The following is a 17,086-nucleotide window of genomic DNA, read 5'->3' on the forward strand; positions in this document are numbered from 1 at the left end:
TGGGAATCCAAGGTAAATACAGCTTGCATTTGTGAGTGGCAGGAAGAAGTCTCTAGAACTACCACAACTTAATAATAGACAAAAGCCCTCTTTTTTTTTTAAAGTAACATTTAAAATTATTACTATGATCATTTTTATTATTTTTTCTGAGGGGAGAAAACATTTACCTTTTTTATCTTTTTTTTTTGTAAAGATTGGATTTATTTATTTGACAGGGAGAGACAGAGACACAGCAAGAGAAGCAACACAGCAGAAGGAGTGGGAGAGGGAGAAGCGGGTTCCCTGTGGAGCAGGGAGCCTGATGCGGGGCTCGATCCCAGGACCCTAGGATCATGACCCAAGCCAAAGGCAGACGCTTAGTGACTAAGCCACCCAGGCACCCTACCTTTTTATCTTCTTTGTAAACTATTTGTTAGCTCCATATGTACCATAAAAATTTTTGGATGTTGGGTTGATGTAGTCTGCTTTTTAAGTGATTTTGGGCAGAGCCAGGTGACTAGGAAAGCTGAGAATACAAAGTTACTTTTATTCATTAGGACACAAAGTTACTTATATTATTTAAAGACCTAGTAAGCTTCCCTTAGAACTATCCCCAGTTCTGCAGAATGAAACTGTTGATTTGAATTGTGGGACCACAGGTTGGTCATCACCCAACTCCTTACCAAGACTTTGTTAGCTCTCATTACACTGAAGGGTATATAGACCAAGTTAAACAGTAGGCTCATTTTTTCGAGGGAAGGCCTAGTTTTAGAGGTGATGAGGAGGCAGTCCTTCTTCCCCAGTGCACCCCTGCCAGAACTCCTAACTCCTGTTGAGGAATTCAGTGTGACTCCACCCTTTCTCCAGGCTAGGAATGTGCCTTCCTTCCTTTTTGTTACCAGCATGCACTAGTGTACTGTTGGATTCATGCTGCTTGAATTGAATGCAAGTTTGATCCCTTCTGGATAAGTGCTTAGCTTCTAACTGTCTTTGTCACTAAAAGATATATATAGATTTGGTATCATTGTGACCAAAGCAAAACAGGAACATGTACATTCCTAAACATTCCTAAATAGGGCCACAGAATTTGGAGGCAGTCTTGGCTGGGAAATGATGCCTGCATTTTGTTAGGAAGATCAAAAGTTTGATACAGGGATGCCCGGGTGGCTCAGTCAGTTAAGTATCTGCCTTTGGCTCAGGTGTGATCCTAGGGTCCTGGGATCGAGTCCCACATCAGGCTCTTTCCTCAGCAGGGAGCTTGCTTCTCCCTCTGCCTGCCACTCCCCCTGCTTGTGTGCTCATTGTCTCTCACTCTGACAGATAAATAAGATCTTTAAAAAAAAAAAAAAAAAAGGATGTTTGATGCACTCCAAAAGAGTAGCAGTCACCACTAACTAGTTTCCTGATTGTCTTTTCATTCATGGACCTCCATTCCCTTATCTATAAAATGGGAGTAGGGGACATCTCTGAGGGACATTCTAGCTCAAACTGGGTTTTGTTGTTTGTTTTCCTATTACATCTATGAAAAGGCTCCAAGTCAGAATAGAAGCGAAGGTAAAAACCAAAATTGGCAGAACAACTGTTCTCTGAATTACAGGCTACAAAAATATATTTAGCACCCCGGGTTATATCTCTCTAAAACATACAGGTTTGTGTAATTGAATCTGTTGCCAGATTTTCTAGAATAGGCACTCTCTGTGAAAATGGACCCCCTTCTGTCTGATTTTCTCTGGCCCATGATTTCTTTTCTTTATTTATTACACAGTTGACTCTTTAATTAGGCCCAGCTCAAGTAATTTTGGAGAATGCTCTGTTCCCTTGAGTACTATAGTGTAGAGAGGATGTCCTTTGAGGTTAGAGGAAATCATTTAAATCCACATTTGCCTTTTAATTTGACCTACCTTTCTGACCTTGGAAAAGTTCCCCCTTCCTGAGATTTGTGTCTTCATCTATAAAGTGGGAGATAAAGATATCCTTCTTCTAAAACTTAAATAATAACATATATGAATACCTACTAAAATGACTGCTGTATAATAAATGCTTATTAGTCCCATCCATGTTCCACTTCCCATGGAGCATCGTCAGGAAATCCCCATTGCTTTTCCCTCTTTTTCCCTAAAGGGCAAAAGAAAGAAAAGGCAGGAAGAAGGAAGGTTTCAAAAATCAAATGAATATATCTCATCCTATGTTTTTGGGTCTTTCAAATAAGGTCTTAATTTGGTACAGTCCTGTTGTTAGAAATACACCCGGTTTATGAAGTGAAACCTCTCCAACAGTTTTTTTCTTTTATTTGTCTTTCATTGTATATACTTGCTAGGGACTGTGGGGTTTTTATTTCTAAATTTTTGTGCCAAATGACAGGAAGTTTCACATGGATAATATGTTTGGTTAAAGGATAATTGTACTTGATTACTGGTTTGTATCGTAACAAAAGTCTGCTTGCTTTTCTACAATTCGTAAAGGGCCTTCTCGTATTTTATCTTATCCAGTGATCTTTCCAGTAACCCAGTGTGTGTTATCTTGGGGTCACCCTTATTTGACATGTAAATAAGAGAAAACTCAGAGAATAAACATAAAATTAAAGGTAGTTCATACAGATAAGTCAAGTAGAGTAATATCGGTCAGAAAAAAGCAGAGAAAAGTGAGGGAGACAGCAGTGAGATCCACAGGACGCGAGTGTTCTGTGGAGCCCTGTACCTTTGCTCTACAGAGAGACAAATTTGGCTCAAAGCCCTGGAGCAGTTGTTTCACAGAACTTTTCAGGTTACATTTTATTTTTATTATTTTTTTTATTATGTTCAATTAGCCAACATATTATATTATTATATAATATGTTGAATATATTATATAATAATATATATTGAATATATTATATAATATGTTGAATATATAATATGTTATATAATTGAATATTATATTCAATTAGCCATCATTAGTTTTTGATGTAGTGTTTAATGATTCATTAGTTGCATAAAACACCCAGCGCTCATCACCACATGTGCCCTTCCCCCACCCCCTGTTACTCCCTCCCCGGAACCCCCATCCTTCTGTAATCCTCAGTTTGGTTCCGGACTCCAGAGTCTCTCATGATTTGTCTCCCTCTCTGATTTCTTCCCATTCAGTTTTCCCTCCCTGTGCTATTTTAGAGATCATAAGATAAAAGCAGAGTCACTGGTTAGTTTCAGATTAAAAGTCTTTACATTTTGAGCTGGTTGCAGTCTGCCATTAGGTCTGATTATGAGAACCCTCGGTCAGGTTCTTCGGTTCTGTAGGTGTTCCCAGTGACATTATTTCAAGAGGCATTATTTTTTGTAGTTGAAAGATGAGCATTCAGGAAGTCTTAAAAATATAGGGGTATTCCTATATAACTTACAGGGATTCTGTGTTCTCTACAATGAGTACTTTTGGCCACACCTAGAGAATACCCAGTCACTTAAACACATCCCTAAAATTGGTTCTTTGACTTGTATCCTCCAGTCATGGTTTCTACTTCCCTGTGTTTTTAGTCGATCTTCATCTTATGTGCTTTGCTAAACATAGAGTTCCTCAGTAGATACTTGCTGCTGCATCAGGTGGGAAAAAACACGGGAAACTGAGTTAGAAGTCTTTGCATCTAGAATCCCTGCAGGTAGAAATGGCTCAAGGCAAAAATGTAGATACGACAGGCCACAGCAGAGGATTCCAAGATTAAAGGTGAAGGGCTTGAAATCCAAATGCAACCCTCCCCCTCCATCCTAAATAAAAAATTGGGCCAGGAGATGTTTGGCTGTATGGGTAGGGGAGCTGTTCTGTTAGGGTCTGAGCCAGCCCTTGCCTCTGGCTCCACATGCTCCCAGGTGAGGAGGGAATTTCCCCTTTAGGGGCTTTATGCATCTGGGGTAGAGGTGGAGTGAGTGTAGACCCTTCCAGTCTGCCCCTGGATGTACTCAGTGGGTTATATGAAATCTAAAATACAACTTTAAAAGTTGTCTGTACATTTCGTCACCGATGGTGGAAATATAAATTGTTGCAGCCTTTTTTAGAGGGCAGTGTGGCAATACCCATCAAAATATAAAATGTGTAGAAGCTTAGCCAGTGGTTCTACATCTGTGAATGTAGCCAACAGAAATATTTACCTAAGAGTGTAAGTGTACATGTATACGGAAGTTCATTGCCTCATTGCTTTTAACAGGGAACAATGGGAAACAACCTAAATGTCTGTCAGGGGAGTGGGAAAATTTTGGGACCTCTGTACTCTGAGGTCTTGGGCAGATGTTGGGAAGAATGAGGACATGCTCTGCAAGGCTGTAGAAAGTATGGAAGAGCGCAGACCAGACTCTCAGTTATCTCTGGGTGTGGGAATGGGAAGCATCATGGAGCCAGGGCCTCTACCTTGTACAATTCTGACCACACAGAATACAAAGTAAGTGGTGCTCCCAAGATTTGTTTAACAGGAGGAGTTTGGGTGTGCTTTTACTTTTTATTTTACATATGTATATGTTACCTAACCCATTATTTTGTAAAGAACACATATTTTTTTAATTAATTTATTTTAGAGATGGGGGAGGGGCAAGGGAGAAGGAAAGAGAAACTTAAATGGACTCCATGCTGAGTGGGGATCCTGGCATGGGACTCGATCCCACGACCCTGAGATCACAATCTGAGCCAAAACTGAGAGTCGGATGCTTGACCTACTGTACCACTCAGGTGCCCCTAGGACATGTATTCTAAAAAATTGTCTTGGCCTTCTGTCACATCACAGCCACAGGAAGCAGACTCAGAAATAACTGTTGGTGCTGAGCAGTTCAAAGCCACCAGGACTTGAGCACCTATCAGTCATAAAGGAATTGCAAGTACTTGTTAATTATATATGTCACAATTGATTAAAGCAAATCAACTATTAACCATGCACAGAATGACACTGTAGTCTTCAGGAGATTTGGAGAGGCTCGTTTCTGTCTTTGGACACTTTCTCTGTAATCTGGTCCAGTTTTTGACTCAGAATCAAATGGGCAGTGCTTGACTTTTTCCATTCAGCACAGAAAGTGAAGTGATCTGCTGTGATAAAATATTAACAAAATTTGTATGACTTTTTGACTGCTGTAAGTGCAGAGCATTTATCAGATAAGCACCATTTTCCTGAGCCTTCTGTGACTAAGTATTTTATCTTACTGCCACCATTGTGTGAAATCTTTGACTAGAAAATGAATACTGGATATTACTTAAACCCATTCATAGGCTGCAACAGAACGTCAGCTTAGTGTTCATACATCAAAGTTTGTTCAGCAGCCTTTGCATAATCCGGGAGAATTTAATAACCGTTGAGGTTAATTTTGTCAGTGAAATAAAGGGAAAGGAAAATGTTTGAAATTTAAATGATGCAGATAGCTAAATTCTTAATCCTCAAATTTAAATCCCTTAATTCTGTCTGTTGTATCATACTGAGGCATTTTAATAATCATGAAACTAAGCAGGTCTTCACTCAGATTATTTACAAACAAATTTTCCTACATTTGTTGTGAGCAAAGTACCATAAGCAGTTTTTATTGCACGTAATATTTAATTTCCAGAATCGTCTGTCCATACTTCTGTCGACATCATAAGAACTTAGTAACTGCAAAACAAACTGTAAATAAATTATAAAAGTTGCACATGTCTTTTGCCTCCTTTATTAGAATGAATTTTAGTATTTTTCTCCTTTTTTATCAAAAGTTCTGCTTTTGTATAAAATTGGGAAAGTGGAGACGTGTATGTTATTTTGACTATCCTTTATCTGTAGTGATGGAATATACTGATCTTTAGTCTGTAAACCACAACTCTGAAAAATTGGTGATTTAGATAGAAGAGATGCCAAATTTCTAAAAATTATAGTTAGATAAATGAAGAAGTGTGAAATTGAGAATTCATTCACAGATGTGATAGTGTGAGCTTGAACATTGAGATGAGTGTGTTGCTGAGAGCATACACTTCGGAAATTGTTGTTAGATTTAACGGTTACTCAGATGACTCCTAGATGCTGAGACACATTGGTTGATTGACATAGTTTAGAGAACAACCATTCAGGTAGACATTCCTGATTTACAGACTAGCAGTCACCATCAGCAGGACCAGAAGGTGCATGGGGAAGTGCCTGGACCCATCTCAGTATCGTGGATTCATCAGGGCCCCTCTTGCTGCCCAGAAAAGCCTGAGTCCCTGTTGGGTCAAGTGTGCACGTATGTGGATGTGTGAGAGTGACTACGCACACTGTCACTTAAGCCCTGTGTTGTCGGAAACTGACAGTGTTCTTCCTATTTTGTGGTTTCATTTTTATTTTAAAGGCTCTTAGTAAATGTTAATATCAAGTTAAGATGACTTAGAGCTAGTGGAGACTTGCTACAGAGAAAGGAAAGATAGGAGAAGGTAGGCTGGTGAAGCCAGCACCTTGAAAGGCTGGATAGAGAAGTCTTGAGGAAATGGTAGAAAACTAGAGACAAGGAGTGTCCTACCTAACAGTTAAACATAGACATTCCATCTAAGGAGATGCCCTTGAATTACCCCAGAGATTCTGGGTGGAGGGTTGCTAGTGAATGGTCTAAGTTTTGGTTTGTTTCTGCCCATCTGAAGAGATGGCAGCCTTATTTCTCTGTCAGAAATGTAGACCTTCCCTGCAGCCTGATGTCCATCCATCATCAGTGGTAAACTACACATCCGGAGTGGTCCCACTGCAAGGAGCACTGGGAGTCTTGGGAGCAAAGATCCCCGTGGCCATGCGCCCCCGAGAGCTGATGACATCTCAGATGTACCTGCACATATTCAAGAGCCCTCTGACAAATCTGAGAATTTTGGAAGAGGAGTCCAGGGCCATTTTGCTATTTAAATTTCTGTGCTAGCCTGTCTCTGGCTACTTTCAGTACATGGGATCGGGGGCTCCATCTTGGGAAGCCTCCCCTAAAACTTCATGTGGAGGCACTTCATATTCTGGGCATCTCCATCATCACCATCTCCACCATCTCTGGCCTCTCCATCTCTGTCATCTCCATCTTCTCCATCATCTCCATCTCCGCCATCTTCTTCTCCATCTCCGTCATCATCATGAGTGATCATAATACCCACTGAATGAGCATGCTGTTCCAACCTTCGCCATCCCAAACCATTCTCACTAACCTTTGCATAGGCTAGTATCTGGCACACAGTAGGTGCTCAATACATTTTTACTGAATGAGTGGATTTTGCTTACTCTTGGAAGTTGTTCTTGCCCTTTCTTTCATGCTCATGAATTTCTGGTACCATCAGTGTTGACTAACTGGTGATAGGCATCATAATAATGCTAATTCAGTAGGCTCGTTTTCTGTGGCTGATACCTTAAACTAAATTTCTGTTTATGAAGGGTGTGTCCATTGGATTAAAACTTTGTTTTCTTCTCTTCTTTTTTTTTAGATTAAGACTTTGTAATTTTGTTCTTTCTTTATTTTTTTTGCAGGGGTCTTGCCCCTCAAAATAAGCCAGAATTGCAGAAAGTAATGGAAAAGAGAAAACGAGATCAAGTAATAAAGCAGAAAGAAGAAGAAGCACAAAAGAAGAAATCTGACTTGGAAATAGAGCTATTAAAACGGCAACAGAAGCTGGAGCAGGTAAGAGTGATGGGGATGAAAAGTTGTTTTTTTCCTTTATTGAGATAAATCTGACATTCGTTATTGTGTAAATTTAAGGCACACAGCGTGTTGACTTGGTACGTTTTTACTGAGGTATGTTTGGCCCTGAGGCTTAGCTAGCACTTCTGTCATATCACAGAGCTGCATTTCTCCTGGTGCTGGGAACAGTGAAGATCTAGTTACTCAGCAAGTTGGATGTCCATAGTAGTTTTGTTGACTGTAATCACTGTTCTGTGTGTTGGGTCTCCAGGACTTCTGCATCTACTGGCTGCAAGTACATACCCTTAAACAGCATCTCTCCCATCTCCCCAGCCCCTGGGAGCCACCGTTTTACTCTCTGCTTTTATAATTTTGGGGTTTTTTTTTTTAGATTCCACATATGAGAGAGATCATGCAGTATTTGTCTTTCTCTGTTTGACTCATCTCAAAAGTTATCTTTTCTGTTCTGAGAAATAAGGTTGTTGGAACAAGCAGAATTTGCCAGACCTATTAGATGTAAATGTTTATTGCACAAAAGGAAAATATGAGACAGAATGTCAGCAAATGGGCTAACATACATTCAAAGTAAAGACAAGGATTCTACTGAGGACTTAGAAGAGATTCAGGAGGCAAAGCCCAAACTGGGGAATATCCCTGAACTCACAGCAGAGTGTCAGGAGCGCAAGCAATTGAGTGAAATTGAACTCCACCGAAACTGCGCGCAGAGCCGACTGTGCCCTGGTCTCAGGAGCTTGTTTGCTTAGCTTTGATTTCGGGTTCTTGTCGTCTCTGGTATTGCTGGTAGTACCAACCAGGGGGTTGCTGCTCCCGCATAGGATGAGCCCAGAGCCCGTATGCAGACGAGCGTATATCCACGTAAGATGGAGACCAGGAGAGATTGTCTTCCACTGGGAAACAGAAGGTGTTAGGGACTTTGGAAAGTGAAGGAATATTTTGGAAAGGCTCTCAGTATGTAAATAATTTTCCTGTTTCTGAATTTCATTTAGCTTGAACTTGAGAAGCAGAAATTGCAAGAAGAACAAGAAAATGCCCCAGAGTTTGTGAAGGTTAAAGGCAATCTCAGGAGAACAGGCCAAGAAGTGGCCCAAGCGCAGGAGTCGTAGGCCCCGGCGACGGAGACGGCGCGCCTGGGCCATCACGCGGGGAAGCTGTGAGCACGCGCCTCCTCAATGCTTAATCTCAGGGCCGAAGCCCCTGGCAAGAACCCCAGCCAGCAGAGAACAGTTATTTTAAGAAGGGTTTGGTTTTGGTTTTCCTACAGTCTGGATGGATAAATGATCTGTGACCGTCGCGATTCCTATTCGCCAAATGAAGGATGTTGACCAGCACTTAAGTTGGGATGAGTGAACCTGTGCTCAAAGACTTAAACAAAAACAAAAACCCCACAACGGCAAAAAAGAAAGAGGACACTGGAATAAATTCTAGAAAGTTGCACTACTTGGTTTTTCCTTCTAATCCCAGTTTAATGGGGGCATAGAGCCTTTTTTCTTCTAAAACCTAAAGAAAATGTGTTTTGTTTTTTCCTTTAGTTTTCTGTTAGATAATTTAGATCAGATAGGACGGTATTTGACCTGTCACACCCAACATGTGTAAAGTCCCTTTTGAGACTCCAGAGCTGTCTCATTTCGTTACACTTGGACCTGTGTTATATTGAGACCCGAGAGTGTTAATATTGAGCACAGTTTTTACCCTTGTTGACATTCAGATTCAGAAATAGGGTGAGAAGGTTAAAAATATGGAAAAAAAATTTATAAAAATATGGAAACAAATACATGTAAAAGATACAGAAAAACACATAAATGTTCATCTTGATCTTATTTTAATTCCTTTGTGTTCTCTAATACTAGAATGTTCCATGATGACATTCCAGTTCGGAGAAGGAACATCATATAAATCCACCTGTTGCTTTGATAACTGTTAGAATTTTGTTTCGTTTTGTTTTGTTACACTTTTGAATTTCTTGCTGAGCTAGTCCTTGTATATGAAACAGTCTCCAAATTCGTTGGAGAAGAAAAACTAGTCCATATTGCCCAACTTCAGTGTCAAAAGTAGAGGGTGCAAATCTTTGAGAGCAGTGTGAGGGGCACTCCCATTGGGAGCTGGGCGAGGAGGAGTTCTTTGGGTATTTTAATGTGAAACAAATGTAGGTTGGTCTCCAGGAGGCCTAGGTGGAAGGTTGGTAGCATTTGTACATTTTGAGTATCATTAAATCCAAGTTTTGAAAATTTCAGATTAAAGATCACATATTGCTTTGCCTTTTTTTTTTTTTCTTGTGAAGAAAGATTGTTCCACTGCCCTATTGGCGGTGATGACTACTGTCATGCCTCTCAGGAAGCACTGAGGTGAGGGGAGAGGCTGCCCAGCTTCCGGATGCTAGCCAGCTTGCTACTCCAAGTGAAGTCCCAGGCGAGCAGCAAAATCCTGACGCAAAATGCATTTTATTACTGCTGGTATGGGCAGGGGTATATTCTACTTGGGGTGATCTGGAGGAATTTATGTGGATTCAGTAACATCCATCGAGATGATCCAGCCAATCATTCCTACAGTGAAGAGTCATCTTAAACTTCTTTTAAAACTGGATCCCGAGCTTTTAATCCTAATAAGCATAGTAGAAATTAGCTTTCTGTGGGAATGCTTTAGTTTTCATAGCAGACAGGTTCATATTCAACCCTCTTGTGAACAAGATAAAGGTAACCACGATGACAATATACTGCTAGTCAGAGGACATGTCGGTTACACCTGAAGTGGGTGATTTCTCATAAGTATTAATGAAAAACGTGAGATGCTTAAGATAAAATGTTGCTCTCTAATAGTTTGCTTTCGGAGGATGGAGTGGTAACTGTTTTTTTTCCATCCTTCTAAGCTTTGAGAGAAGAAAGTATGCTAAATGATCATCTTCAAAGTACCTTTCTGATCACACGTTGATTGGAGTGCTTTCTTTGTGTATTTGGGCTGATGATGAGATTTGCAAAATGAAGATTCAGGAGTGGCTCATAGCTTTTCACCTAACTGGATGTTGGATCTTAAGTCCTATGCCCTTGAAGCAATTCTGCCACTTGATAAAATTCTTTAAGGGCCCTGAGAGGCCCCGTTAGCAGGACCGATTCTCTTCCTAGAACTTACCCAGAATTCATTCCTCACTGGGAAGAAGAATTACAAAAACATGTCCCTCCCAGTCTCACTCACCAGTCTGCACAGTGACGTGTGGTGAGTAGTACAAAGTCTGGCCAAAAGACTTGTAAATAGTGTGAAGTGATGTCTTATGACCAAACGGTGGTATGTACAGGTGAGAAGCTCTCTGAAGTTGTCAGATCAGCTAGGCTCACAAGCTTGAGTTTGAGGGTGCCTGTGTCTCCTCCACACATTCATACTGGACAGTCCAAACTCCTAGGACTCGTGAACATACAAGCAGTTTTGTGCTTTGAGCCACTTTTTGACCAAAATGGCTCCATTTTTCCACTCTTACGGTTTTCTTAAACTAGTTCAGTGTTTTATAGTCTCCTGGTAGTAAAGTAGTGTTGCTTTCTAAGCTACAACAAACAGTTGACTTTATTCTTCTACTCTGAAAAATCTTGACTTGTTTGAGTGTATATAATATATATAAAGGGAGCCTTAATGGATTTGTTTTCATAATTTAATATTTTTTGTATTTGCTCTTGTACAATTGTTTTTAATGGAAAGTATTACAGAATTGAGGGTGGAATTCTTAGAACCAAAGTTATTCTTAATAAAAATCACCACATGCTTGGACCATGAAGCTGTGTTTGTCTCTTCTGTTGGAGACGGATGTCTGGCACTGAGGGTGGGGGTGCTGCGTTCAGCTCAAGGGGTTTTAGGTCTCTCTTTGGTGACTGTTCTCTTGACAGCGCTCTCCCTCCTGCCCCAAATCAGTTATGTCTTCTGGAGCCTTTTGTCAGTCAGGCTGACAGTTCACTGTGTCAAACAAATTCATGCTAAGGGATCATGCTACTTTTTGTATCAAATGTGGTATATTAGTAGCTGCGGTCAGCCCTTCAGATCGAAGTATTCTGGATTTTAGGTGGCTTGGCAGGACCGTGGAGGTATATGTTGGTAAGGGCTATTTCTTAATGCTGTGAACTCATACATATGACATATTTGACATGTGACCATGAAATTATTCTGCTTTTTCAGCTAAATTTACACTATCCTCAAAAAGTTACTTTGGGAAACTCTACACTTGATTACTTTGTACTATTAGTTAAAATAGTTGGGAGATTCTGGTCTCTTTGTGCCTTTATTTTCCAGCCCCCAATCATTACTCACCTTGATGACCTAACTGCTAGTGTCTTTGGACTCTATTTTGAAAATCAGATCTACTCAGGGCGGTGTAGCTGTCCCACCTCTAAGGGTATACTGTGGGCTCTAAAGACCAGTGCACTAGATGGGCTCCAAAGCGATTTGTGCTGTAGCTTCATTCTTGGAGTGCAAGCAGCCAGTTTCCCAGGGGGCCAGTTCTGAGGCTGTTACTCCATTTCCCAGAGCCACTCTATGCTTTCTTGTTTCTCAGAGTAAGAGTTACAGATTTGAAAAAAGGGCAGTTAAAGTGTTTGATAACATTTGAAATGCCAAGGGCAGCCAAAAAGTATTAGAATAAAACTGGCAGGCTTACATTTACTAGTAGAATGAGAAATGGAGTGTTTTCTTTCTAAGATCTTAGGGTAAATAAAATCTTTATGAGGTAGCCTCACAATTACAATTTCTTCCTTTTTGTTTCCTCTTAAGAAGATGCAGTCTGACTATCAACTAGGGATGTTTTCAACATCTTCCCACTTGTTTCTAGATATCCTGCAAGATGGTAATTGCCAACCAGAGTCCAGTACAAAGGACACTTGGTTATTTATTGAGAGTGGGATGATTGCTGCTTGGGTGCTGTTGCTCCCAGGCCCCAGGGATCTATTTGTGTGTGTCAGTGTGAATATATATTTACACATCTGCACTGATATTTATTTTTAAGTTTCTAGTTATTGGAAATCATGAGTTCATATTAATGCTCTCAAATCTAACCTAGTACTACCTATTAGCTTTCCTCTTTCCGTATGTGTAGCTTCTTTCTCTAGCAGTGAACACCTCCTCCATGTACTTACTCATATTCACACAACCCACCCCACCCCATATCTAATCTATACCTAATCTATCTCATGCCTTCACTCAGCACCGTCCCCACTCTGGCCCTGCCTATAGGCTTTGTGGCTGAATTATCAAGGAAGGAAAGAAGCAAACAGGTTTTTCTTGGACATTTTAAGCATTGATTGTGAATTTAAACTAAAGTACCTCAAATCTCTTGAACTGCAGATTTAGTATGCCTATTTTATACCTTTCAAAACTCGAACAATATGCGAACCATGCTGGATGTGTCAATTTGGGTTCCCTAGAGAAACAGAGCCAAGAAGAAATAAGAGTTAGTGAAAGATATGATTGATTGGTAGGTAGGTAGATAGACTCGCGAGGAATGGGCTCACGCAATTATGGAGGCTGAGAATACCAGCATCTGCTGTCTGCATCCTGGAGACCAGGAGAGCCAGCCAGTGGTGTGATTAAGCTTGAATCTGAAGGTGTAACGCACAGTCTGAGAGCAGGTGACCCTGTTGCAGCTCGGAAGCCAGGCAAAGGGAGAGAAAGGGAGTGAAACCTCTTTGCGTCCCCTCTTGTTCTGTTCTCACAGGCCCTCCATGGGTTGGTTGGGGGGCGGACTGCCTACTGGGCCCCACTGATCCAAACATCAGTCTCCTCTGGAAACACTCTCAGGGACACACCCAGAAATAATGTTTAATCTGGGTACCCTGTGGCCCAGGCAGGTTGACACATAAAATTAGCCACCATACTTGAATACTGTTAACACAGTATTAAAAATAATGTACATAAACCTATTTACAAGTCAACTTATGAGCTTAATGCCCTAAAATTTTTTACTTTAAAAATACACTCCTACTGGGGCGTCTGGGTGGCTCAGTGGGTTAAGCCGCTGCCTTCGGCTCAGGTCATGATCTCAGAGTCCTGGGATCGAGCCCCGCATCGGGCTCTCTGCTCTCTCGGGGAGCCTGCTTCCTCCTCTCTCTCTGCCTGCCTCTCTGCCTGCTTGTGATCTCTCTGTCAAATAAATAAATAAAATCTTAAAAAAAAAAAAATACTCTCCTACTATTATGGCTATATTTATTTTCATATTGTCCCAAGAATTCATATCTCGCTCTATTTCCTGGGCTTGTAGTAATCTTATACAAAGCCTAAAAGAAAAGGAATTCTCCAGGGGTGCCTGGGTGGCTCAGTGGGTTAAGCCTCTGCCTTCGGCTCAGGTCATGGTCTCAGGGTCCTGGGATCGAGCCCCGCATCAGGCTCTCTGCTCAGCAGGGAGCCTGCTTCCCCCTCTCTCTCTCTGCCTGCCTCTCTGCCTACTTGTGATCTGTCTCTCTGTCAAATAAAATAAAATAAAATAAAATCTTTAAAAAGAAAAGGAATTCTCCAGACTGAGAGCACCAGCTAAGGACAAGGAGCCTGGCCACACAGTGTAAAGCCAATTCAACCATGAGCCACAGGCCTTGGATCAAGTCATTTTATAATTAATTCATACTTGCTTTGTCATAGGATTTTTAATATCTGGAATTTTTTGGAACTTGGTGTCTTTCCCAGAAATGAAGTATTTAATTTTGCGTGGCCAGGATTGCTTTACTCGTCCTAACTTTATGATACATTGATCTTGTCTATTAGCATTATTGAAAATTAGAAATGCCTTATCGATATCCTATAGGATCAGTAGGATTATACTGAGGTTAATTGGTAGGATCATGTTGAGATTTTTGTCTATAAAGAATCATCATGTCTGTGTGGCGAATTCTTTGAGACATCTGGCTATTATCTTGGGCATACTGTTCTGTCCATTTAAATTTGTTACTGTGTCTCATCAGTGACTCCTTTTCTACTTGGTTATTGTATGTGACATATGACCACTAATGACGATTAGTCTTCTTTCTATTTGTACTACTTTTTTGAGTTTCCTTCATTTATTCCTTCCTGCATAGATAGCTAGAAATAAGCACATGCCCATGCTTTAAGAAACTATGTATTCTTAGAACAAAAATACTCTCATATAGAAACAATTCTTTAAGCATATCCATCCTTAGTTTGTATTAAAATTCATTTTTCTCTTTTGGGTATCATGAATCTGGCCTTTTGTAGATTTAGCTTCTTAGAATTTTTATCTCCTTTTTTTTGGGATGCTCAGAATTTTAGAACTTGGCAAGTGGCAACCCCTCAAGGTTATTCCTATGTCTTCTGAGTTTTATAAAAATATTGCTTCTAACAGGAAAGTATCCTTACTCTGTTAAAACAGTAGGATGTTTCAGATCAGCCTAATTTTTTTTTTCCCGACATAAGACATATACTTGCCTTTCAAGGAGTCCTGGTTCCTCTTGATGCAGAATGGAAATGGGGACCACTGTTTGCCATGAGGGGTGCACAGGAGAGTTGTTAGTGGACAAAGTGCTCCTGCACTTTTAGTAGTGATAGATCTAGGGGACATGAAGTCACCCTGGATTTTCCATTTTAACCCTTTAGGTGAGTCTTACTGAACTGGAAACCTTTCCATTACACTTAGATTTACAGACATATTTTCCTTTAAGAATTATGAAGCAGGGGGTTGAGGGGCACCTGGGTGGCTAAGTCGGTTAAGCATCTGCCTTGGGCTTAGGTCATGATCCTAGGGTCCTGAGATGGAGCCTTGAGTCTGGCTCTGTGCTCCCTCTGTGCAGAGGGAGTCAGCTTCTCCATCTGCCCTCTGCCCCTTCCCCCAACCTGCTCATGTGCTCTCTCTCTCTCTTTCTCTCTCAAATAAATAAACCTAAAAAAAAAAAAAAAAAAAAACTCTTTTCTAAAAAAAGAATTATGAAAGGGAAGGACTTGCCTGCCTATATATCAAAACACACTTTTAAGCAACAGTAATTTAACTGGGTGGATACTGGCCCACAGTAGACAAATAGATCAACAGAACAGAATAGAAAGCCCAGAAGGAGACTTATTTACATATTGAAATTTACTTTTTGATTGAGGCAGAATCTTATTTCAAATCAGTTAGGAAAAGATAAACAATCCAGTGAAAAGTTTTGGGGCCATTAGAACCAAACAAATATGTATTCCTCTTTCTAACACCATATCTTTCTAAGACTAAGTCTTAGAAAGACTTTTCTAAGTCTTTTCTTTCTTTCTAGGTCTTTCTAAGACTGACTGCCAATTATTAAAGTGTTCACTTAAAAATAAAACTATAATTCTGGGAATAGGAGGGGCTTTCCTAAGCAAGACATTTAACCCAAAATCTATAATCAAAAGACTGGCAAATACAGCTAGTGAAAATGAAACATTTTTGTACAAAAAAAAATTTTAAGGGTCAAAAGGCAAGTAACTAAGATATACTACATATACAGCAGCAAATGAATAACACATTACATATGCGTCTATGACGTGTCTACATACAGAATGTCTGCAAGTGTCAATCCAATAAAAAAATGAACAACTATGTAACAGGCAGTTGACAGAAGAAATATGAATGGCTCATTAACGTATGGAGAGATGCTCAGCGTCACTAGTGTCAGCAAGAGGCAATTAAAATGAGACATTTTAGCACAAATAGTCACAGAACACAACTTAAATAGAATGATAATAGCTATTATTTGTGAGGATGTGGAAAATAGGTACCATTAAGTAGACACCTTTGGTGGGAGCGTAAAGTGGTAAGCCAACTTTAAGACACACATACCTTCACACCCTCTGGAATGAAGATAATCAAAAAGATAGGTGTTGACTAGGATACTGGTGAGAATAGAACATGGTGCAGCCACTTTGGAAAAGTCTAGGAATTTCCTAGGATGTCAAACATAGATCTATCATGACTCAGCAGTTCCGCTTCTAAGTATATACCCCCAAAAAACAAAGTCTTGCACACAGCTGTTCACAGCAGCATTATTTACAGTGGCCAAAATGTGGAAATGATCCAAATGTTAATCAGTCAGTTGGTGGATAAGCAACTGGTTGATGTAGCCCTACAGTGGAATACTATTGAGCAAGAAAAAGGAACACAGTACTGATACATGGATAAACCTCAGAAACATTGTGCTAAGTGAAAAAAGGCAAACACCAAGGACGACAAGGTATATGGTTGCATTTTTTATGCAATGTCCAGAATAGACAAGTGAACTACTGTAGTGGCTGCCTAGGGCAGGGGGCGGCTAGGATGGGAATGGGGAGCAACTGCAAATGGGCATAAGGTGTCTTTTGGGGGGTGATGGAAATTATTTAAAATCATGGTGATGGTGGCATATTTCTTTATACTAATAATCATATTAATAAAAATATACTAATACCTACCTACCTAAAACTTCTATGGTTTGTGAGTAATACATCAGTAAAGCTTTTTAACACACACATATCCTGCGACACACCATTACATGTCTAGGAAATTGGCCTTCGGGAATATCCATGTGCACAAA

The 17,086-nt window shown here is 40.3% G+C and overlaps 1 protein-coding gene across 5 annotated transcripts in view; it reads left to right on the forward strand.

Moving 5' to 3' along the window:
* The window catches only part of LOC111155534 (family with sequence similarity 107 member B), a 222,360-nt gene extending 211,011 nt beyond the window's left edge, over nt 1-11,349 (forward strand). For all 5 annotated transcript variants that reach the window (XM_022515709.1, XM_022515712.1, XM_022515710.1 and 2 more), the window contains 2 exons: nt 7,421-7,571; nt 8,579-11,349. In XM_022515709.1, the coding sequence (XP_022371417.1) occupies nt 7,421-7,571; nt 8,579-8,695 (268 nt within the window). In that variant the 3' untranslated portion in view covers nt 8,696-11,349. The remainder of the gene's footprint in view (nt 1-7,420; nt 7,572-8,578) is intronic.
* Nucleotides 11,350-17,086: the final 5,737 nt, after the last annotated feature.

Source organism: Enhydra lutris, unplaced genomic scaffold, assembly GCF_002288905.1.
Source record: "Enhydra lutris kenyoni isolate GAN:26980312 unplaced genomic scaffold, ASM228890v2 scaffoldscaffold42, whole genome shotgun sequence".
In the NCBI taxonomy this organism is placed as follows: domain Eukaryota; kingdom Metazoa; phylum Chordata; class Mammalia; order Carnivora; family Mustelidae; genus Enhydra; species Enhydra lutris.